Genomic DNA, 23615 nt, shown 5'->3' on the forward strand with positions numbered 1-23615 from the left:
GTAAATGGATAAACTGTGCTACATGCAGACAAGAGAATATTAATATTGTTCAGTACTTTAAAATAAATGAGCTATCAAGTCATGAAGAGACATGGAGGAGACAGGTGCACATTACTGAATGAAAAAGCCAATCTGAAAAGGCTACATATTGTATGATTCCAACTATATGATATTCTGGAAAAGGAGAAACTAAGGGAACACTAAAAAGATTAGTGGTTGCCAGGGACTGGGGGAAGGATGAATAGGCAGAGCACAGAGGACTTTTAGTGCAGTAAAACTACTCTGTGTGACACAGTAATGGCAGACACATATCAGTATATCTTTGTCAAAACCAATAGGTTATACAACACCATGACTGAACCCTAAGGTAAACTATGGACTTTGGGTGATAATGATGTGTCCAAAGAGGTTTAACTGTAACAAATACACCACTCCAGTGGAGAATATTGATAATGGATGAGGCCAAGCCTGTGTGCAGGCAGGGAGTATGTGGGGAGTATCTGTCCCTTCTGCACAGTATTGATGTGAATCTATAACTGCTCTAAAAAATAGTTCTAAAAAATTTAGTTCTCAACAAAATACCATTCCTCAAAATGAATCTAACAGCATATTAAAAGTAGTATACGCCCAATATGTAACCAACTGGGATTTATCCCACGAATGCAAGATGGTTCCATACACACACACACACACACACACACACAAATTAATCAAGAATACGTCATTAGGGACTTCTAGGTGGCTCAGCGGAGTGATCCGGGATTTCCGGGTTTGAGTCCCACATCAGGCTTCTTGTGTGGAGCCTGCTTCTCCCTCTGCCTGTGTCTCGGCCTCTCTTTCTCTCTCTCTCTCTCTCTCTCTCTGTGTCTCTCATGAATAAATAAGTAAATCTTTAAAAAAAAAAAAAAAAGAAAGAAAGAAAAGAATACATTAGGAAAAAAAATCATTTCAACTGTTGCCGGAAAAAAAATTTCCCACAAAATTCAACATCTGTTCATAAAAACTCTCAGAAAACAAGGATTCTCTCAAAAACCAGAACATATCTTCAAATATGATAAAGGCCACAAATGAAAAGCCCACAGCTAACATCATACTCCATGGTAAAAGACTTAAGGCTTTCCCCCTAAGATCAGCAACAGCTTTTATCACTTCTATTCAACACTGAAGTTCTTGTCAGAATAATTAGAGAAGAAAGAGAGATAGGCTTCCAAATATGAAACAAAAGGAAGATGTAAAACTCTCTCTCTTCACAGATGATATGATTCTGTATATAGAAAACCCTGAAGAACCCAGAAGAATACCACTAGTGCTAAGAAACAGATTCAGTAACATTGCAGGGTACAAGACAGCCACACAAAAGTCAGCTGTGATTCTATTCACCAACAATGAACAACTTAAAAAAAAAAAAAAAAAGAATTAAGAAAGCGATTCCATTTACAATAGCATCTAAAAGAGTAAAAAAATAAATAAAAAATAAAAAAAAAATAAAAGAGTAAAATACCTGGTGATAAATTTAACCAAAGACTGAAACAAAGACTTAAACAAATCAAACAGTGTGTTGATACAATGACCTAATATTGTCAAAATGGTTCTACTACCCAAAGCAATAGATAGATTCAACACAATCCCAATAAAAATTCCAACAGCCTTTCCTGCAGAAAAGGAAAAGTCAATTCTCCAATTCATGTGGAACTACATGGATCCCCAAACAGACTAACACTCTCAAAACTGACAAAGTTGGAGGCGTCACCACTTTCCAACTTCAAAATTTACAACAAAGCTAAAGCAATCAAACCGGTGATACTAACATTAAGGACAGACATATAGTCCAAAGGAACAAAACTGAGAGTTCAGAAATAAACTCATAAATCTATGGCCAATGGATATCTGGCAAGGGTGGCAAGTCTATTCAATGGGAAAAGAACATTCAATGGGAAAAGTCTCTATAATAGATGGTGATGGCACAACTGATTTTCCACATGCAAAAGAATAAAACTGGACCCTCACCCCCACCATAGGCAAAAATTAATTCAAAATGTGTCAATGACTTAAATATAAAAACTACAAAAATTTCAGAAGAAAACCTTGGGATAAGTCTTCATCCAAGATGGATTTGGTACTGCATTCTTAGCCATGACACCAAAAGCATAAGAAACAAAACAAAAAAGATAAAATGAAATTCATCAAAATTAAAAACTGTGCATCATAATGATATTTTAAAAGAACTGAAAAGACAATATACAGGATGAGAAAAAATATTTGGAAATTAAATCCAGTAACTAACTTCTGCAACTCAACAAATTCTATTAAAAGTCTAAGGCGGGGGCAGCCCCAGTGGCGCAGCGGTTTGGCGCCACCTGCAGCCCAGGGTGTGATCCTGGAGACCCAGGCACATCGGGCTCCTTGCGTGGAGCCTGCTTCTCCCTCTGCCTGTGTCTCTGCTTCTCTCTCTCTCCGTTTCTCATGAATAAATAAAATCTTTAAAAAAAAAAAAAAGTCTAAGGCAAAGAACTTGACTACACATTTCTCTAAAGAAGATATGGAAATAACCAATAAACCAGAAAAAGATGCTCAACAATACTAATGATCGGGAAAAAACCAATAGGGCAGCCCCGGTGGCTCAGCGGTTAACGCCGCCTTTAGCCCAGGGCCTGATCCTGGAGACCTGGGATCTAGTCCCATCCTCAGGTTCCCTGCATGGAGCCTGCTTCTCCCTCTGCCTGTGTCTCTGCCTCTCTCTCCCTCTCTCTCCCTGTGTCTCTAATGAATAAATAAAATCTTTTTTTTATAAAAAAAAAAAAAAGGAAAACACCAATAAAAACCATAATAAAAACCACTTCAAGTTGATAAGGATGGCTACAATTTAAAAAGAAAGAAAATAGGGCAGCCCTAGTGGCACAGCAGTTTAGGGCCGCCTGCAGCCCGGGGCATGATCCTGGAGACCCGGGATCGAGTCCCGCATCGGGCTCCCTGCGTGGAACCTGCTTCTCCCTCCGCCTGTGTCTCTGCCTCTCTCTCTGTGTGTGTGTCTCTATGAATAAGTAAATAAAATCTTTAAAAAAATAATGAATGAATGAATGAATGAATGAATGAATGAAAGAAAGAAAGAAAGAAAGAAAGAAAGAAAGAAAGAAAGAAAGAAAGAAAGAAAGAAAGAAAGAAAGAAAGAAAATAAATGGGGAAGCCTGGGTGGCTCGGTGGTTTAGCACCACCTTCAACCCAAGGTGTGATCCTGGAGACCAGGGATCGAATCCCACGTCAGGCTCCCTGCGAGGAGCCTGTTTCTCCCTCTGCCTGTGTCTCTGCCTTGCTTGCTCTGTCTCTCATGCATAAATAAATAAAATCTTTAAAAAAGAGAAAGAAAGAAAATAAGTTTTTGGTAAGAATGTGGAGAAACTGGATCCCTCTTTACACTGCTGGTGGGGATACAGCCACTATGAAAAACAGTTTGGGGTTCCTCAAAAGCTTTTTTAAAGAGTATGACGAGCAATTCTACTCCTGGATATATACCCAAAAGAACTGAAAACAAAGTCACAAATAGATATTCTTACACCCATGTCCACAGCAGCATGCTCACAAAAGCAGAAAAGTAGAAACAAACCCAAGTGTCCTTTAACAGATGAAAAAGTAATATGATATATACAACATATTATTATTCAACCATAAAAAAATGAGGCTGATCCATGTTACAACATGGGTGAATCCTTAAAACACTCTAAATAACCCAGATACAAGGACAAATGTATGCTCCCACTTATATGAAATATCAAAAACAGGCAAATTCATAGAGAAGGAAAGTAGATTAAGAGTAACCAGAGACTAGGAGAAAGGGAAACCTGAGGAGTTACTACTTAATAATTACAAAGTTTCTTTACATGGGGTGACCAAAAGTTTCTGAACATAGATAGTGGTGGTAGTTGAACACTATTTATGTAACTAATACTACTGAATTGTATACTTAAAAGTAGTTCATGAAGGCAGGGTAGATGGCAGAGTAGGAGGAGGACCCTAAGCTCACCTCATCCCACAGGAACATGTACACTACTGTAAATATCACAGAAAATGATCCAGAGACTGGCAGAACTCCAAAACTAAAGGTTGAGAGAAGAGGCCACAGGCAAAAAGGTAAGAAAGGCAGAGACCTGGTTTGGGAGCAAAACAGACTATGGCTATCCAGTTAGGAGAGAGCCATTAGCACATCGAAGGACAAGAAACAGATTATCACACCGCCACCCCCACCCCCAGAATAGGAATCCCCGTAATACTTAGCTTTGAAATCAAGAGGGGCCGAGGAATTTAAAAATCAGGGAGATCTGGCTCTGAGACCCCAGAAAGCATAAACAAAGCACAAGAGATATACATAGAAGCAGCAGTTTGAAAAACATCTGGGGAAAAAAAAAAAAAGGAAAAACATCTGGGGCATACAGGGGGAAGAGTTATTAACTCAACTTAGAGTGTGTCCCAGAGAGGCAGGGATAACAGAGAATTCCCTCCAGGAACAAAGGAGCAGGCAGGGACTATTTCCCTCCAAGGATCCCAGCATAAACACACGACCACCTACAGGAAATAGAGTGGTATTACCCCTAATAGGGTCCTCCTACTCTACTTGCTTACATCAACCATTCCCCACCCCCCTCCTCCCCAGAGGGACTTATCCTTTCCAATTACACTTCCCTGAGTCTCAGCCCTGTAGGTACCTGCCCCAGAATATCAGCGCAAAACCTGCCCACACCACATTCCCCAACGCCTGCATTTTGCTCGGTTCAGGAGTCATGGCAGCAGATCTCATTTCATAAACAGACCAACATGCACTTTGCTAAAACACACCCACCCCAGCAGGGAACAAACACTGCCCACAACAGGCAAAAGAAACCTCTCTAAATGATTGAACTTAAAAAAAAAAAAAAAAAAAAAAGTTGCCAAAACACAACAGCAGAGTACATCCAACATGCAAAGGAGACACTCCCTGAGGTGCCAGGTCCTGAGAAACAGGACCTTGTGGTGCAGGCATTACATCCTCCTCCTCTCAGGCCATTACCTTCAAGAGTGGGAGACGTAGCTGACTTTCCTAACACAAAGAAACAGACACAAAGAGTTAAAACAAAATAAGGAGAGAAATATGCCCCAATGAAAGAACAGGACAAAAAAAAGATCACATCAAGAAACCTAAGCCAAAAAAAAAAAAGAAAGAAAGAAACCTAAGCCAAAAGTATATAATATGCCTAATAGAGAATTTAAAGTAATATTCATATGGATACTCCCTGGGCTTGAAAAAAGAGTAGAAGACATCAAAAAGACTCTTAACAAAAGGACACACACACACACAAGAGCAATCAGGAATAAAAGATATATGAAATTAAAAACACACTTGATAGAATAAATAGCACGCTGGAAGAAGCAATCAAGCTGAGCAAGTGAAAAGAAAAAACTTCTGCAAATTGAGAATAAACTTAGGAAACTCAGTTACTCCACCAAGCATAACAACATTCACATTATAGGGATCCCAGAAGAACAGAGAGAAAAGGCAGTAAATTTGTTTGAAGAAATAAGAGCTGAAAACTTCCCTAATCTGGGGAAGGAAGCAGATACCCCGATTGAGGAAGCACAGAAATCTCCCAACAAAATCAACCCAATAATATCTACACCAAGACACACAGTAATTAAAATGGCAAGAAGTCGTAACAAAGAAAAACTTTAAAGTAGCAAGAAAAAGAAGATAGTTACATACAAGGGAAACTCCATAAAGCAATCAATAGATTTTTTTCAGGACAAACATTACAGGACAGGAAAGAGTGGCATGATATATTCAAAATGCTGAAAGGGAAAAATCTGCAGGCAGGAGCACTGTATCCAGCTAGACTATCATTCAGAATAGAGATAAAGAGTTTCTCAGACAAAAACTAAAGGAGTTCATGACCACCTAACCAGCCCTACAAGAAATTAATTCAAGGGAACTATTTGAGTGGAAAGAAAAGACTGTAAGTATGAAAAGAAGGTATCACAAAAGTAGTTTTTTATACTTAAAAATAAGAATACCTGTAAAAATCAGTCAAGGAACTCACAAAATAAAAGGATGTTAACAAATGACACCGTATACCTAAAACATGGGGGGCATGTGGAAGGAGAAGAATGGATTCAAACATAAACATTACCTTCACACAGAGTGATAAATGCAGATGATGTTATACAACTAATGGTAACCATAAATCAAAAACCAGTAATAGATATTCAAAGAATAAAAATAACCAAAATATATCACCAAAGCCAGCAAATAATGAAAGACATCAAGAAAGGATCAGAGCAAATCTACAAGAAAACATGTAATAAAATGGCAATAAATACCTATCAATAATTATTTTGAATGTAAATGGACTAATTACTCCAATCAAAAGACATAGGGTGACAGACTAAATTAAAAACACCAAGAACCTGGGATCCCTGGGTGGCGCAGCGGTTTGGCGCCTGCCTTTGGCCCAGGGCGCGATCCTGGAGACCCGGGATCGGGTCCCACGTCGGGCTCCCGGTGCATGGAGCCTGCTTCTCCCTCTGCCTGTGTCTCTGCCTCTCTCTCTCTCTGTAACTATCATAAATAAATAAAAATTAAAAAAAAAAAAAAAAAAACACCAAGAACCATCTATATACCTACCACCTACAAGAGACTCATTTCAGACCTAAAGACACTGCAGATTCAAAGTGAAGGGAAAAAGAAACATTTGTCATGCAAATGGCTTCAAAAGAAAGCTGGAGTGGCAATAATTACATTAGACAAAAGAGACTTTATTTTTTTTTCTTTTTAAGATTTTATTTTATTTATTCAAGAGAGACACACAGAGAGAGAGAGAGAGAGAGAGAGAGAGAGGCAGAAACACAGGCAGAGGGAGAAGCAGGCTCCATGCAGGGAGCCCGATATGGGACTCGATCCCAGGTCTCCAGGATCATGCCCTGGGCTGAAGGTGGCGCTAAACTACTGAGCCACTGGGGCTGCCCACAAAACAGATTTTAAAGCAAAGACTAACAAATGACTAAAAAAGGACATTATATAATGGTAAAGGACACAATCCAACCAGAAGATATAACAGTTTTAGGTAATTATGCACTCAATATAGGATCACTCAAATACACAAAACAGTTAATAACAAACATAAAGGAACTAATCAATAGTAATATAGTAATAGTAGGGACTTTAACACTCCATTTAAATTGATGGACAATAATCCAAACAGAAAAACAAGGAAACAGTGGCTTTGAATGACACAGTGGAACACATAGGTTCAGCAAATATATTCAGAACATTCCATCCTAAAACAGCAGAATACACATTCTTTCCAAGTGCACATGAAACATTCTCCAGAACAGATCACATACTAGGCCACAAATCTCATCAAATTCAAAAAGATCAAAGTTATACCATGCATCTTTTCTGACCACAACATGATTACAAAAAGTCAACTCCAAGAAAAAATCTGAAAAAACCACAAATACGCGGAAAGTGAATAACAAGTACTACAAAACAATGAATAAATCAACCAAGAAATCAAAGAAGAAAACAAAAAGTACATGGAAACAAATGAAAATGAAAACATAAATCCGGGATCCCTGGGTGGCTCAGAGGTTTGGTGCTTGCCTTCAGCCCAGGGCGTGGATCCTGGAGTCCTGGGATCAAGTCCCACATCAGGCTCCCTGCATGGAGGCTGCTTCTCCCTCTGCACCTCTCATAAATAAATAAAATCTTAAAAAAAAAAAAAAAAATCCGGGATCCCTGGGTGGTGCAGTGGTTTAGCGCCTGCCTTTGGCCCAGGGCGCGATCCTGGAGACCCAGGATTGAATCCCACGTCAGGCTCCCGGTGCGTGGAGCCTGCTTCTCCCTCTGCCTGTGTCTCTGCCCCTCTCTCTCTCTCTCTATCATAAATAAATTTAAAAAAAAATTTTTTAAAAATCCAAAAATCTTGAGGATGTAGCAAAAGTGGTTCTAAGAGGGAAGTTTACAGAAATACAGGTGTACCTCAAGAAACAAGAAAATCTGCAATGTAACCTTATATCTAAAGGACCTAGAAAAATAAAGCCCAAAACAAGCAAAAGAAAATAATGAAGATTAAAACAGAAAAGTTAAAGAAACTAAAAAACAAAAAAACACAATAGAACAGATCAATGAAACCAAGATGTGATTCTTTTAAATTATCAAAACTAGGCGCCTGGGAGGGCTCGGTGGTTGAACGTCTGCCTTTGGCTCAGGGTGTGATCCCGCAGTCCCAAGATCAAGTCCCACATCGGGCTCCCTGCATGGAGCCTGCTTCTCTCTCTGCCTCTGCTTCTCTCTGTCTCTCTCTCATGAATAAATAAATAAAGTCTTAAAAAAAAAAAAACTGCTGTCTACCAAAAAACTCATTAAAAAAAAGGGGGGGGGAGAGGGGGAGAGAGGACTCAAACAAAATCACAAGTGAAAGAGGAGAAACAACAAACACCACCACAGAAATATAAACAATTTTAACAATATTGTGAAAAATTACCTGCCAACAAAATGGACATCTAAAAGAAATGGATAGGGGATGCCTGGGTGGCTCAGTGGTTGAGCACCTGCCTTTGGCCTAGGGCGTGATCCTGGAGTCCCGGGATCAAGTCCCACATCGGGTTTCCTGCATGGAGCCTGCTTCTCTCTCTGCCTGTGTCTCTGCCTCTCTCTCTCTGTCATGAATAAATAAATAAAATCTTTAAAAAGAAAAGAAAAGAAAAGAAATGGATAAACTCCTAGAAATATATAACCTACCTAAACTGAAGCAGGAAGAAATAGAAAATATGAACAGACTAATTACCAGCAATGAAACGGAATCAGTAATCAAAAAACTCCCAATAAACAAAAGTACATGACCAGATGGCTTCACAGGAGAATTCTACCAAACATTCAAAGAAGAGCTAATACCTATTCTTCTCCAACTACTACAAGTAGAAGAAGAAAATAAACTTCCAAATTCAAATTCATTCTAAGAGGCCAGCATTACCCTGATAGTAAAAGTAGATAAAGACACCACTGAAGGAAGAGAACTACTGGGGATCCCTGGGTAGTTCAGTGGTTTAGCGCCTGCCTTCAGCCCAGGGCATAATCCTGGAGTCCCAGGATCGAGTCCCACATTGGGCTTCCTGCATGGAGCCTGCTTATCCATCTGCCTGTGTCTCTGCTTCTCTCTCACTCTCTGTGGCTCTTATGAATAAATAAATAAAATCTTTAGGAAAAAAAAAAAGAGAGAGAACTACAGGTCACTGTCTCTGACGAACATACATGCAAAAATCTTCAACAAAATACCAGCAAACTGAATCCAACACATTAAAAAAAAAAATCATTCAAGTGGGATTTATTACTAGGTTGCAAGAGTGGCTCAATACTTAAAAATCAATGTGATAGACCACATCAGTAAGAAAGGATAAAAACCATACAATCATTTCAATAGATACAGAAAAAGCATTTGTCAAAGTACAATACCTATTCATGATTCATGATAAAAACCCTCAACAAAGAGGTTTAAAAGAGAACATATCTCAACATAATAGAGGCCTTACCTGAAAAACCCCCAGTCAACATCATTATCAATGGGGGAAAATTAAGCACTTTTCCCCTAAGGTCAGGAACAAGACAAGGATGTCCAATCTAACCACTGTTATTCAACGCAGTCCTGGAAATCTTAATTACAGAAATAAGACAACAAAAAGAAATGAAAGGCATCCAAATCGGTAAAGAAGTAAACTTTCACTATCAGCAGATGATGTGATACCATGTATTATAGACTCCACTAAAAAGCTACTAGAACTGAGGGATGCCTGGGTGGCTCAGCAGTTGAATGTCTGCCTTTGGCTCAGGTCATGATCCCACAGTCCCAGAATCGAGTCCTACATGGGGCTCCCCACAGCGAGCCTGCTTCTCCTTCCGCCCATGTCTCTACCCCTCTCTGTTTCTCATGAATAAATAAAATTGTAAAAAAAAAAAAAAAAAAAAGCTTCCTTTCGGCCAGAACCGCCATCTTCCAGTAATTCGCCAAAATGACCAACACAAAGGGAAAGAGGAGAGGTACCCGCTATATGTTCTCTAGGCCTTTTAGAAAACATGGAGTTGTTCCTTCGGCCACATACATGCGAATCTATAAGAAAGGTGATACTGTGGACATCAAGGGAATGGGCGCTGTTCAAAAAGGAATGCCCCACAAATGTTACCATGGCAAAACTGGAAGGGTCTACAATGTTACTCAGCATGCTGTTGGCATTGTTGTAAACAAACAAGGGCAAGATTCTTGCCAAGAGAATTAATGTCCTCATTGAGCATATTAAACACTCAAGGAGCCGAGATAGCTTCCTGAAGCGTGTGAAGGAAAATGATCAGAAAAAGAAGAAGCCAAAGAGAAAGGTACTTGGGTCCAACTGAAGCGCCAGCCTGCCCCACCCAGAAGCACACTTTGTGAGAACCAATGGAAAGGAGCCTGAACTGCTGGAACCCGTTCCCTATGAATTCATGACATGATAACTGTAAAGAAAATGAAAGACCTCAGGATTGTAAAAAAAAAAAAAAAAAAAAAAAAATACTGGAACAGATAAATGAATTCACTAAAGTCAAGAAAACAAAATCAATATGCAGAGAAATATATTGCATTTCTATAAACTAATATATATGAAACAGCAAAAATAAAAATTAAGAAAACAATCCCATTTCCAACTGCACCAAAAATATCTAGGGATAAACTTAAGAGATGAAAATTAAAACAATGGTGAAAGAAATTACAGACAACAGGAAAAAAAAGACAGCTCACAGACTGGAAGAACAAATATTGTTAAAATGTTAACACCACCCAAAGCTACCTACACATTTAATGCAATCTCTATCAAGATACCAACAGCATCTTTCACAAAGGCCAGAACAAATAATCCTAAAATTTGTATGCATCCACAAAAGACCTTGAATAGCCAAAACAATCTTGGAAAAGACCAGAAAAAAACTAAAGGCATAAACAACTCCAGACTTCAAATTATATTACAGTGTAGTAATCAAAAGCTTAGTACTAAGGACACCTGGGTGGCTCAATGGTTTAGTGCGCCTGCTTTTGGCCCAGGGCGTGATCCTGGAGTCCCGGGATCGAGTCCAACATCGGGCTCCCTGCATGGAGCCTGCTTCTCCCTCTGCCTATGTCTCTGCCTTTCTCTCTCTGTGTCTCTTATGAATAAATGAATTTTTAAAAAAAATTAAAAAGTACTAGCACAAAGACACATAGATCAACAGAAGGGAATAGAAAACCCAAATATAGTTAATCTCCAATGAAGGAGGAAAGAATATGCAGGGAGAAAAAGATGGTCTCTTCAACAAATAGTGTTGGGAAACCCAAATAGCTACATGCAAAAGAAGGAAACTGGACCACTTCCTTACATGATACATTAAAATAAATTCAAAATGGATCAAAAAACTAAATGTGAAATCCGAAACCATAAAAAAATCCTAGAAGAGAACACATGAAGTAATTTCTCTGACACTGGCCATAGCAACCTTTTCCTAGACGGATCTCCTGAGAAAAGAGAAATAAAAGCAAAAATAAACTACTGGGACTACAACAATATAAAAAGCTTCTGCAGTGAAGGAAACAATAAAAAACTAAAAGGTAACCTACTGAATAGAAGAGATTTGCAAATGACATATCCAAAATACAGAAAACCTTCATATGACACCCCCCCAAAAAAAATAATACAATTTTTAAAAAGAGGGGTGCCTGGGTGCTCAGTCAGTTAACCATTAGCCTTCAGCTCAAGATATCATCCCAGGGTCCTGGGATTGGGTTCTGCATTGGGCTTCCCACTCCCCAGGGAGTCTGCTTCTCTCTCTCCCTCTGTCCCTCCCACTTGTGCACACATCTGCATACTCTATCGAATGAATAAAACCTAAAAAAAAAAAAAAAAAGTTAAAGGAAAAAAAACAAAAACACTAATTCAAGGGAACACCCACATCCCTATATTTATTGCCGCATTATTTACAAAAGGTAAATTATGGAAGCTGCCCAAGTGTCTATTGATAGTTAAATAGATAAAGGTGCGGCATATACTTATAAAATGGAGTATCACTAAGCCATAAAAAAGAATGAAATCTTGCCATTTGCAACAACGTGGATGGAGCTAAATATAATGTGTAGGGCAGCCCAGGTGGCTTAGCGGTTTAGCACCGCCTTCAGCCCAGGGTGTGATCCTGGAGACCCGGGATCGAGTCCCGCATTGGGCTCCTTGCGTGGAGCCTGCTTCTCCCTCTGCCTGTGTGTCTGCCTCTCTCATGAATTAAGTAAATAAAATCTAAAAAAAAAAGAAAAAAATATATAATGTGTAGTGAAATAAGTCAAAGACAAATATAGCATATGATTTCACTCATGTGGAATTTAGGAAACAAAACAAATGAGCAATGGAAAAAAAGAGAGACAAACAGACTTAACTACGGAGAACAAACTGATGGTTACCAGAGGGGAAGTGGGAGAGGGGATAGCTGAAATAGGTGATGGGGATTTTTTTTTTTTTCTTTTTGGTGACTGGGATTAAAGACATATAGTTATCATGATGAGCAGTGTATAATCACTGTATTGGCTGAGTGAAGTAAGTCAGTCGGAGAAGGACAAACATTGTATGTTCTCATTCATTTGGGGAATATAAATAATAGTGAAAGGGAATATAAGGGAAGGGGGAAGAAATGTGTGGGAAATATCAGAAAGGGAGACAGAACGTAAAGACTGCTAACTCTGGGAAACGAACTAGGGGTGGTGGAAGGGGAGGAGGGTGGGGGGTGGGAGTGAATGGGTGACGGGCACTGGGGGTTATTCTGTATGTTAGTAAATTGAACACCAATAAAAAATAAATTAAAAAAAAAAATAATCACTGTATTGTACACCTGCAACTAATATAACACTGTGCTAACAATAATGGAATTAAAATTTTTAAAAAATGGGGATCCCTGGGTGGCGCAGCGGTTTGGCGCCTGCCTTTGGCCCAGGGCGCGATCCGGGAGACCCTGGATCGAATCCCACGTCGGGCTCCCGGTGCATGGAGCCTGCTTCTCCCTCTGCCTGTGTCTCTGCCTCTCTCTCTCTCTGTGTGACTATCATAAATAAATAAAAATTAAAAAAAAAAAAAATTTTTTTAAATGTTTAAAGCATTAAAATGGTAAATTTTTTTACATGTATTTTACAATTTAAAACATCGACTGTGGATTTCTCCCAAAGCTGTTGCCCGGGACAGGCGGCTCCTGGCCCTGTGACTCCGGGGGCACCCTTTGAACCATCACAGCCCCCAGTCATTGAGGGCTTTAGCCCCAGTATCTGCAGCACTCCAGAAAGCTTCAAGGAAAAATTCCTTCGGAAGACCCACGAGAACCCAATGGTATCCATAGGCTGCCTGGGCACGGCGGCCGCCCTAACCTACGGCCTCTACTGCTTCCACCAGGGTCAGAGCCACCGCTTGCAGCTTATGATGCGCACCCGGATCGCTGCCCAGGGCTTCACGGTCGCAGCCATCTTGTTGAGTCTGGCTGCATCTACGATGAAGTCTCGATCCTGAGTCCGAGACCACCTGGCCTTGAAAGTCACAGAGATCACTCCCAGCCCCAAGAGCAACCACCGGTCCTGCCACCTGACTTATTCCCCGGTCTCCCCTGACAAGCCCCTGTTTCAGCGGGGGAGGAAGTGGCCAATTCTGTAACTGATAGGTTTTTCCAGGAATCTCAGATTTGGTTGAGTTTGGGTGTCGCATACTATAATTGTGCCCCCACTTTCTTCACTTCTTACTTTATAAACTAAAATCAACTGTGGAACATACTCAATGGGTGAAGTATATGGCATGTGAACTGTATCTCAATTAAACTGTATAAAATACACTCTCATGTCAAAATTGTGATTTTGAAATTGTGATTTGAAATTACCGAATTATCGGAAAATTATTCCAAGTGACCTTAGTATGACAGTATTCAGTATACATCCTTAAAGGATATATTGTTTTTTTAAGAGTTTAGTCATTTTTTTTTAAGATTTTATTTATTTATTCATGAGAGAGACAGAGAGAAAGGCAGAGACACAGAGAGAGGCAGAGGGAGAAGCAGGCTCCATGCAGGGAGCCCAGTGTGGGACTCGATCCTGGGACTCTTCGATCACACCCTGAGCTGACAGCAGATGCTCAACTGCTGAGCCACCCAGGCATCCCTTTACAGGATATATTTTAAAAGTAAAGAACTGTAGGGGTTAACTATAGTCAGTTAAGCTTCCAACTCCTGATTTCAGCTCAGGTCATGATCTTATGGTTGTGGGATCAAGTCCCGCATCACACTCTACAACTAGTATGGAGTCCGCTTCAGACTCTCTAATAAACAAAATATTTTTTAATAACTATATAAGAACTATAAGCAATCAATCTTCATTCAGGACTAACAAACACCTGAGAAAAACAGGGGGACTAGAACTGTAATCATAAATACTTTTAAAAAGCAAAGAAGGAATACAGCAGAATTGAGGCACAGAGCCTCCATTCCTCTTCCCCAAATTCATAAATTTAAGAGATATGAAGTAGTTTATGACAATAATAATGCACAACAGGCAAGATGGCATTAAAATGAACACTTTTCTTCCTCCTTTTAAAAAATAAATTCCAGGCAGCCCCAGTGGCGCAGCGGTTTAGCGCCGCCTGCTGCCCAGGGCATGATCCTGGAGACCCTGGATCGAGTTCCACGTTGGGCTCCCTGCATGGAGCCTGCTTCTCCCTCTGCCTGTGTCTCTGCCTCTCTGTGTGTCTCTATGAATAAATAAATAAAATCTTTTTAAAAATAAATAAATTAATTAATTAATTAATTCCTGGGCAGCCCGGGTGGCTCAGTGGTTTAGCACTGCCTTCAGCCCAGGGCATGATCCTGGCGACCCAGAATTGAGTCCCACGTTGGGTTCCCTGCATGGAGCCTGCTTCTCCCTCTGCCTGTATCTCTGCCTCTCTCTCTGTCTCTCTCATGGATAAATACTCTTTAAAAATTTATTTATTTATTTATTTATTTATTTATTTATTTATTTATTTATTTATTAATTAATCCCACAAGTTACAATGTTAACACATAATAGAAAAACCAACTCCACAGCCTATTTTGCTTCCAAATATCTCATTAAAGACTATATTAAGATAGCTGAACAGCAATTATTAAAGAATAATATATAGAAGCACAAAATTGGAAAATTTAACAGTCTTGTCTCCATTCTGCTCATTTTATAAAAGAACTTAAGTCTGAGGGGGTTAAATGCCTTGTTTAAGGATACACAGGTAGAAAGGAAAGGAGCCAATGTTATTCATAATTCAGTTAGTCCATGATTCAGTCACTGCTTTTTTTCCATGACACTTTATGCCATTGTAAACAAATACTTAAATTCATTTAAACTCCTATCAAAACTGACGTGGGGCTGAAAATAGGAACATTCAGATCTGGAGAGATGCCACATTAACCCTCATCTTGCACAGCCAATTGACTCACTATCTCCCCATCTCCCCAAGTCCCCAACACCCCCTGCAAAAAATATAAGCAAATGGATATTTTCTCTGTATAAACCAATGAGCTCCAAACTTATGGAGTCCTGATAAGGGATGAGGGCAGAGGTCATAGACACAGATAAGCAAAGTCTAGATACTGAGTGGTGAGTTCCCCAATCACCTTCCCCTGGAAGAGAAGGTTAAAAATAGAATAGAAGACACAAGCAAGAGAGAAAGATACGGAGGATCAAACCAGAATCCACTTCCAGGTGTTTTGAAGGGGGGGCGGGGCAGAGGGTGTGTGTGCGCTAGGGATGGGGAAGAAATGCTCAAAGGAGTAACACAAGGTCCCAGAACCGAAAGAAATAAGTTTTTGAAGGGAAATTTCCAGAAAACCTACAAGCTATCAATAACAAGAATCACAGCAGATTTCTAACAATACAAATGATCAGAAAATGGGGACGCCTGAGTGGCTCAGCAGTTGAGCATCTGCCTTTGGCTCAGGGTGTGATCCCGGAGTCCTGGGATCGAGTCCCACGTCAGGCTCCCTGCATGGAGCCTGCTTCTCCCTCTATGTCTCTACCTCTCTCTGTGTGTATAAAATCTTTTTTAAAAAAAATGATCAGAAAATGAAGCAATACTTTCAAAATTGAGGAAAAAATTATTTCAAACCTAGAATCTGATAACCAACTATAAACTTTAGGTGAAGACTTTTTCAGGCACATCATGTTAAAAAAAAAAAAAATTTCCAACCATTCCTTCTTAAACAAACTGGAGATTGTGCTACACCAAAACAAAGGAAACTGAGTACACTGAGTTACAAGAAACCAAGGGTCTAAAACAGGAAAGAAGTAAAGGTAATTCTCAAGATGATGATAAAGCCAAGTCCCAGAGCTAGAACTGTGTAGCAAAGAGAAGAAACCAGCCCAGACTGCGGGAGTAAGACAAGAACGCTCCAGAACAAAGACTTTTTAAAAAATTTTAAGCTGAAATCAGTGGACTATGTGACTTCTTTGATCACACTTGAGAATTAAACTGAGTTTGGGTAAAGAATTAGTAATACATCATAGATAACTAAACCAAAAAAATAAAGCAACTATTAACTCCAAAGAAGGATAAAACTACACAAAAAAGGTGGCTCAAATGTATAAATATGTACCTTATCATAATTACATAAACAAACTATTCATTTAACTAAAAATCACAACAGACCTTGAAGAATGAGAGGGAAAAGATCTATAAAAAAATAAAAATAAGAAAAATAAAAATAAAAATAAAAAAGAGAGGGAAATGATCTGTGGACAGATATCTGGGGGACAGAGTGGAAAGCCCACAGGAAGTGTCTAAAATGTGGAAAAGGAAACAGAGAAATAAAAGTATATATTATGCTATTCAGAAGTCTATAGTATAGATGTAAATGGTAGAACAATCAACCAAGAGCTGCCAAGTTGCCTCTGATCAGTAGGTAAGAGGGGTATTATGGACTGGGAAGCCAACTCAACAGAAATCTAGGAAAACTAAATAGAAGCCAACTAGGGAAAGAAAAATTAAAGAACACAAGTAATATCTTCAATAATGGCAAAAGCAGGCATGAATAGAAAATAACAAAACAAAAGAGATAAATGAAAGCATAATGGAAGCCTGGGAAGGTAAGACTGTGGACCCATCACAGCATTCCAGAACTTGGGACATCCCAGAAAGCATCCCCAGTTCACACACTGTGGGTATCTACCAAGCTGGGAGCCAAGTAAATACTAATCTTTCTACTCTTTTTTTTTTTTTCTTTTTCTAAAGTTTTTTTTTTTTTTTTTTTTTTAAGATTTTATTTATTTATTCATGAGAGAGACAGAGAGAGAGCGAGAGGCAGAGACACAGGCAGAGGGAGAAGCAGGCTCCATGCAGGGAGCCCAATGTGGGACTCAATCCCAGGACTCCAGGATCACACCCTGGGCCAAAGGCAGGCACTAAACCGCTGAGCCACCCAGGGATCCCCCTAATCTTTCTACTCTCAACAGTCACTCTGCTTCCTCCACCATCTGCCTGATTCCAAGTTATACAAAGTACTGTTTTGTCCTTTCACTTAGACCTAAGATTATAGAATATCATCACCTGCTACAAAGTTACTCACTTGCTAATGAAATCCCCAAGTTCTCAGGTTTGAAGAAAAACATCTGATTAAATAATACTCTTTAAATGTAAAACAAGGGTAGCCATAATAATCAGTCCTTAAATTTTTCACTCCACCCCTCTTTATTTGATGGAAAAAGCTAAGTAGTTCAAAGAACATTCTAAATTCTGTCCTCAGACATAAGATCTTAATCTTTTGGGAGCCACTAAAAATCTCATAAAAGCTCTAAATTTGTTTTAAAAAAAGGTTTATTAATTCAGCGGTCCAGAAACCTTAATTAAGTTCTGTTTTAGACTCTGGCACCACGTTTGTGTTTAAAGCCAGCTGTTTAAAATTACCATCTCAAAAAAAAAAAATAAAATAAATTAGCCATCTCTATGTAGGTACCTATTCCTCTCTTCTGGTGGAACAGGTTATAACCAACTCTGTTATAAAAGAAACTAAATCAGACCCACAACCGAAATCCTACAGAGACCTATGCCTAATGTATGGTTAGAGATACAATTATGCAGCTATTAGGGCAGCCCGGGTGGCTCAGCGGTTTAGTGCCGCCTTCGGCCCAAGGCGTGATCCTGGAGACCCGGGATGGAGTCCCACGTCAGGCTCCTGCGTGGAGCCTGCTTCTCCCTCTGCCTGTGTCTCTGCCTCTCTGTGTGTGTGTCTCTCGTGAATAAATAAAATCTTTTTTTAAAAAATGCAGCTATTACAATCACATCCATCTCTCAGTTTAATTTCCTCACCTATCTTTATTCTCATAGGCCCTTCTCATAAAAGACCCCCAAGAACTGTTCTGACATCAGTGTTCAGTGCGTACCATGCTCCAGGCACTGCCCTAAATGTTTAACACCGGCCATCCTGGGCACTCCTACCAATACCATTACCCAACTCACTCGCCTCTGATCGCAGAGCTTATAGGGGGCAGTGCTGGGATTCAACTCCCAGCAAACTAACTCAAGATCCGGGGCACACCACTCACCCATTAGCCTTGTTCCTCACCCTCCACATCCAATCACTAATGAACCCACAACATATGATACATTATCTTCAGAGGAAAAAATACGCTGAACGTGTTGTCAAAAGGTTAAAAATGTTAAGCCGTAGTAACAATGGCCTGTAAGAAATTCAGAATTCCCAAGACTGCGTTTGTGAAAGCTAAGGGCAAATAAAAGCAGCGTGCGCGGAGTGCTGGCAGCGGGAGCGGAGTGTGAAGAGCGGGGGCAGAGTCCCCACGGGCGCGCGGTGACAGATGCTCAGAGTGGGGCCCCCACGTCCCCCGGCGTCGTGTGCGCGCCCCGCCGGGAGGGGCCAGCGCGGACCCCGAGCTGCGCCAGCCCCGCGGGGTCCCGCCGCCCTCCAAGGCCAGGCAGGGCCTCCTGCCGCAGCGGCTACTGCCGGCGAACCACCACAGCCCCGCCGCCGCCGCTGGCCGGCTCCCCAGCCCGGGGCGAGGCCGCGCGGCCGCTGCCCAGGAGCCCCGGGCGGGATGGGCCCCCGAGCGCGGAGCGTCAGGAGCAGGCCAGGAGGAAGGGGAAGAGCCGACGCCAACGGCAGCCCGCCGCGCCCCCCCCTCCACCCCCGAGCTCGCGAGCGCCACGCCGCCCACCGGAACGCGGGAGCCGGCCGGCGCCTCAGCGCGCCAGGGAGCGGCGGCCGCCGGGAGCCATGACGCCGGCGCTGCGCGGGGCCGGGGCAGGGCCGGGGCAGGGCGGGGGCCGCCCGGCTCTCCAGGACCCACTCACCTCTCGGGGCGACGGGACGGAACCCTGCACCGAGGCGATGTACCGCTCCACGTCGGCCTTGCTGCGCCGCATCGCGCCAACGACCGGACTCCCAGGGCGCGGGAGGCCAGAGCCGAGGCCCACCGCGGTCCCGTCTCCAGGAGCGAAGCGCCTGAAAGCCCGTGACGCAGCGCCGTCGCCGGCCGAAGAGCGGCCGGGCCAGCGTGCGTGTTGCGTCAGCACTGTGCGCCCGCCGACGTCGGCGTCGCTCGCGCGGCTCACGGCGCTCCGGCCAACCCCGCCCGAGGCTCGGCGCGGTCCTGCGGGGCGCGGGGGGCGCTAGGGCTGCGGGAGCGGCGGCGGGAAGCCTGAGCGCTGCTGAACGGAAGGCCGTCGGCGGGGCGGTGTGTACCGGAGGGCTCCTCAAAAGTTGGCGCCGCTTCTTCTTAATTTTGATAACGTAGGGCAGCCCCGGTGGCGCAGCGGCTTAGCGCCGCCTGCAGCCTGGGGTGGGATCCTGGAGGCCGGGGATCGAGTCCCGCGTCGGGCTCCCTGCACGGAGCCTGCTTCTCCCTCCCCGACTCTGCCTGCGTTTCTGCCTCTCTCTGTGTGTCTATGAATAAATAAATAAAATCTTTTAAAAAAATTTAATAACGTGATGCTGTGAAAGGGAAAAGCAGCCGGGATGCTTTGGCGAGCGTGTCAAAGGGAAGCCCCTTCCTGGACGCTGGTGGGGACACGTGACCTCGGGCCCCTGTGGACACCGAGCGTCCCTGTTAAAGTTCGTGTGTATTAGAAGAGCGTGTTCTAGGAGGAAAGTAAAAGTGTGTCATATAAAAGGGAGGCCACAAATACTGCTTTTGGACGACTATAGTTGTGTAATTTGAAGAGCCCCCCCATTTATGTATATTAGAGAACAGTAGATAACAAAATGTTTACAGTAATCATCTCCACGTGAGTCGTCTGTATTTTCCAGATATTTAAAAATACTGCCCCCAACCCCGACCCCCAGACTGCTTTTATTGAATGGCTTTCTCAGAACAGGAATACATCAGCTTAATATAAAGAGAACAAACATTCTGACAATTTAGAAACAAGATCAAGTTAGTGATAAGCCTCAGCTTATATACAGGTCTGGAAAATAACTGGTTGGTTTTATTTTTTAAGATTTTATTTATTCATTCATGAGAGACACAGAGAGAGAGAGGCAGAGACACAGGCAGAGGGAGAAGCAGGCTCCATGCAGGGAGCCCGATGTGGGACTCGATCCTGGGACTCTGGGACCCAGGGACAATGGCAGGTGCTTAACCGCAGAGCCACCCAGGTGTCCCCAAATGGTTTGAATTCAAATTATATTTCAACAATATAGAACACATTTACTATTAACAGTATTTTGTTTTGACTAATTTGTCTGATTTATGAAATTACACAGTTTGATTCGAAAAGGAGGCTTTCGTTTCTTTGTATTTTTGCAGATACATCTTCCACACCTTTCTTTTTTTTTTTTTTTAAAAGATTTTATTTATTTATTCATGAGAGACAGAGAGAAAGAGAGAGAGAGAGAGAGAGGCAGAGGGAGAAGCAGTCTCCATGCAGGGAGCCCGATGTGGGACTTGATCCCAGGACTCCAGGATCATGCCCTGGGCCAAAGGCTGGCACTAAACTGCTGAGCCACCCAGGGATCCCCCACACCTTTCTTTATAAGAAAAACTGCGGTTTTATAATCATTGTGTTCCTGAGAGCAATTTATTTTTTTTTTTAAGATTTTATTTATCTGGGCAGCCCAGGTGGCTCAGCGCTTTAGCGCTGCCTTCAGCCCAGGGCCAAATCCTGGAGACCCAGGATCAAGTCCCATGTCAGGCTCCCTGCATGGAGCCTACTTCTCCCTCTGCCTCTCTCTCTGTGTCTCTCATGAATAGATAAATAAAATCTTTAAAAAATATATTTTATTTATCTATTCATGAGAGACAGAGAGGGACAGAGACATAGGCAGAGGGAGAAACAGGTGCCCTGTAGGGAGCCGGATGCAGAACCGATTCCAGGACCCTAGGATCACGACCTGAGCCAAAGGCAGACAGTCACCACTGAACCACCTAGGTGCTCCTGTTTGTTCTATTTTTCATTTCTTTGTTTACTCTTTTCTGCCTTTTTAGTTATTTGAATACTTTGAATAATAATATCATTTTGTTTAATTTGTCTATTTTCTTTGAATAAATCTCCTTGCATAGTTGTTGTTTTTTTTAATGGTGGCTCTAGGAATTACAATATACTTATTTACAGACGACTTAAATTGAATATCCACATCATTTCAAGTAGACTGTAGAAATCTAAAGGCCATAGAGATATCTTTGCCTTCCTTTCTTCATGTTATAGATGACTCAAAGTACATTTATATACATTGTAAACTGCACTGAACAATCTTAAAATTTTTCCTTTCAGTCATCAAATGTATTTTAAAGAATAATAAAGGTAGATCCACTAGACAGCAATCACCAAGGGAATAGAAGACCTTAACACACTGTAAACAAATTTGATATAAAAGACATCTAAAGAAAACTCCAACAACAGCACACTGCATGTTAAATCTTAAGTGCACATAAAACATTCTCACAAAGACCATATGTCAGGGCATAAATGAAAACTCAATAAACTTAAAAGAATTGAAATCATACAAAATATGTTTTCCCACAACAATGGAGTGAAGGCAGAGATCAACTACAGAAAGAAATCTCAGAAATCCATAAATATATGCATATTAACATACTTTTTTTTTTTACTTTTTTTTACTTTTTTTTTTACTTTTTTTTTTCAAGTAGGCTCCATGCCCAGCATGGCAACAAAGGACTTAAACTCATCACTCTGAGATCAAGAGTCAGATCCTCAACCAACTGAGCCAACCAGGTGCTCCTAAACAGTATACTTCTAAATTATCAGTGAGTCAAAAAAGAAATCACAAGGGAAATTTTTAAAAATACCTTGAGGGATGCCCTGGGTGGCTCAGCGGTTGGGTATCTGCCTTCAGCTCAGGGAGGGATCCACCAAGTCCCACATCGGGCTCCCTGCATAGAGTCTGCTCCTCCCCTCTGCCTATGTCTCTGCCTCTCTCCTCTGTCTCTCATGAATGAATAAATAAAATCTTTTTAAAAATAAGTTAAAAATACCTTGAGATGAATGAAAATAAAGATACAACATACCAAAACTCATGGGGTGCAGTTAAAGTGGTACTTAGAGGGAAATTTATAGCTGAAAAGTCCTATATTTAAAAAGAATGATCTCAAATTAATAGCCTAAACCTTAACACATAGAAAAAGTAGGGACACCTTGGTGGCTCAGTTGGTTAGGTGTCCAATCTTAATATCAGCTTGGGTCTTGATCTCAGGGTCATAAGTTCAGGCCCCACTTTGGGCTCCCTGCTGGCCATGGAGCCCACTTGAAGGGAAAAAAAAAGACATAGAAAAAGAAGAACAGGGATCCCTGGGTGGCGCAGCGGTTTAGCCCCTGCCTTTGGCCCAGGGCACGATCCTGGAGACCCAGGATCGAATCCCACGTCGGGCTCCCAGTGCATGGAGCCTGCTTCTCCCTCTGCCTGTGTCTCTGCCCCCCCCCTCTCTCTCTCTCTCTCTCTGTGACTATCATAAATAAATAAATAAATAAATAAATAAATAAATAAATAAAATTTTAAAAAAAGAAAAAGAAGAACAAACTAAGCATAAAGCAAGTAGAAGGGAGGAAATAACAAAGATTAGAGCTGAAATTGGTGAAATAGACTAGAAAAATAGTAGAAAAAACAAAAAAATCCAATGAAAAAATAGGTAGAAAACTTAGAAAAAAAAAAAACTTAGACATTTCTTCAAAAATGATATGCAAATGGCCAACAATCATATGAAAAGATGCCAAATGTCACTAATCATTAGAGAAATGAAAATAAAAATCACAATAAGATCATTTTATACATGGTTAGGATGGCTACTTGGTTAAATTAACCAAGTAAAATAGGCTCAAATTATGAAAATCGGGAATGAAAGAAGGGATATTCATACTGACTTACAGAAAGAAAAAGGATCATAAGGGAATACTATGAACAATCATATGCTTGTGAATTAGATAATTCAGATGAAGTGGACAAATTCATAGACACAAACTACCAAGATGAGTCAAGAAGAAATAGAAAATGTGACCAGACCTATATAAGAGATTGAGTTGGTAATTAAAACACCAACAACAGCAAAAGCCCAGGGATGCCTGGGTGGCTCAGTCATTTGAGCTAC

At 41.2% G+C, this 23615-nt stretch overlaps 1 protein-coding gene across 3 annotated transcripts in view; it reads right to left on the reverse strand.

The window, feature by feature from the left end:
- Positions 1 to 19546, reverse strand: part of RANBP2 (RAN binding protein 2) — a 93900-nt gene extending 74354 nt beyond the window's left edge. For all 3 annotated transcript variants that reach the window (XM_038550838.1, XM_038550840.1, XM_038550837.1), the window contains exon 1: positions 19369 to 19546. In XM_038550838.1, coding sequence (XP_038406766.1) covers positions 19369 to 19440 — 72 coding nt within the window. In that variant the 5' untranslated portion in view covers positions 19441 to 19546. The remainder of the gene's footprint in view (positions 1 to 19368) is intronic.
- Between the last annotated feature and the right edge of the window lie 4069 nt (positions 19547 to 23615).

The sequence above is a fragment of the Canis lupus genome, chromosome 10 (assembly GCF_011100685.1).
Source record: "Canis lupus familiaris isolate Mischka breed German Shepherd chromosome 10, alternate assembly UU_Cfam_GSD_1.0, whole genome shotgun sequence".
Classification (NCBI taxonomy): domain Eukaryota; kingdom Metazoa; phylum Chordata; class Mammalia; order Carnivora; family Canidae; genus Canis; species Canis lupus.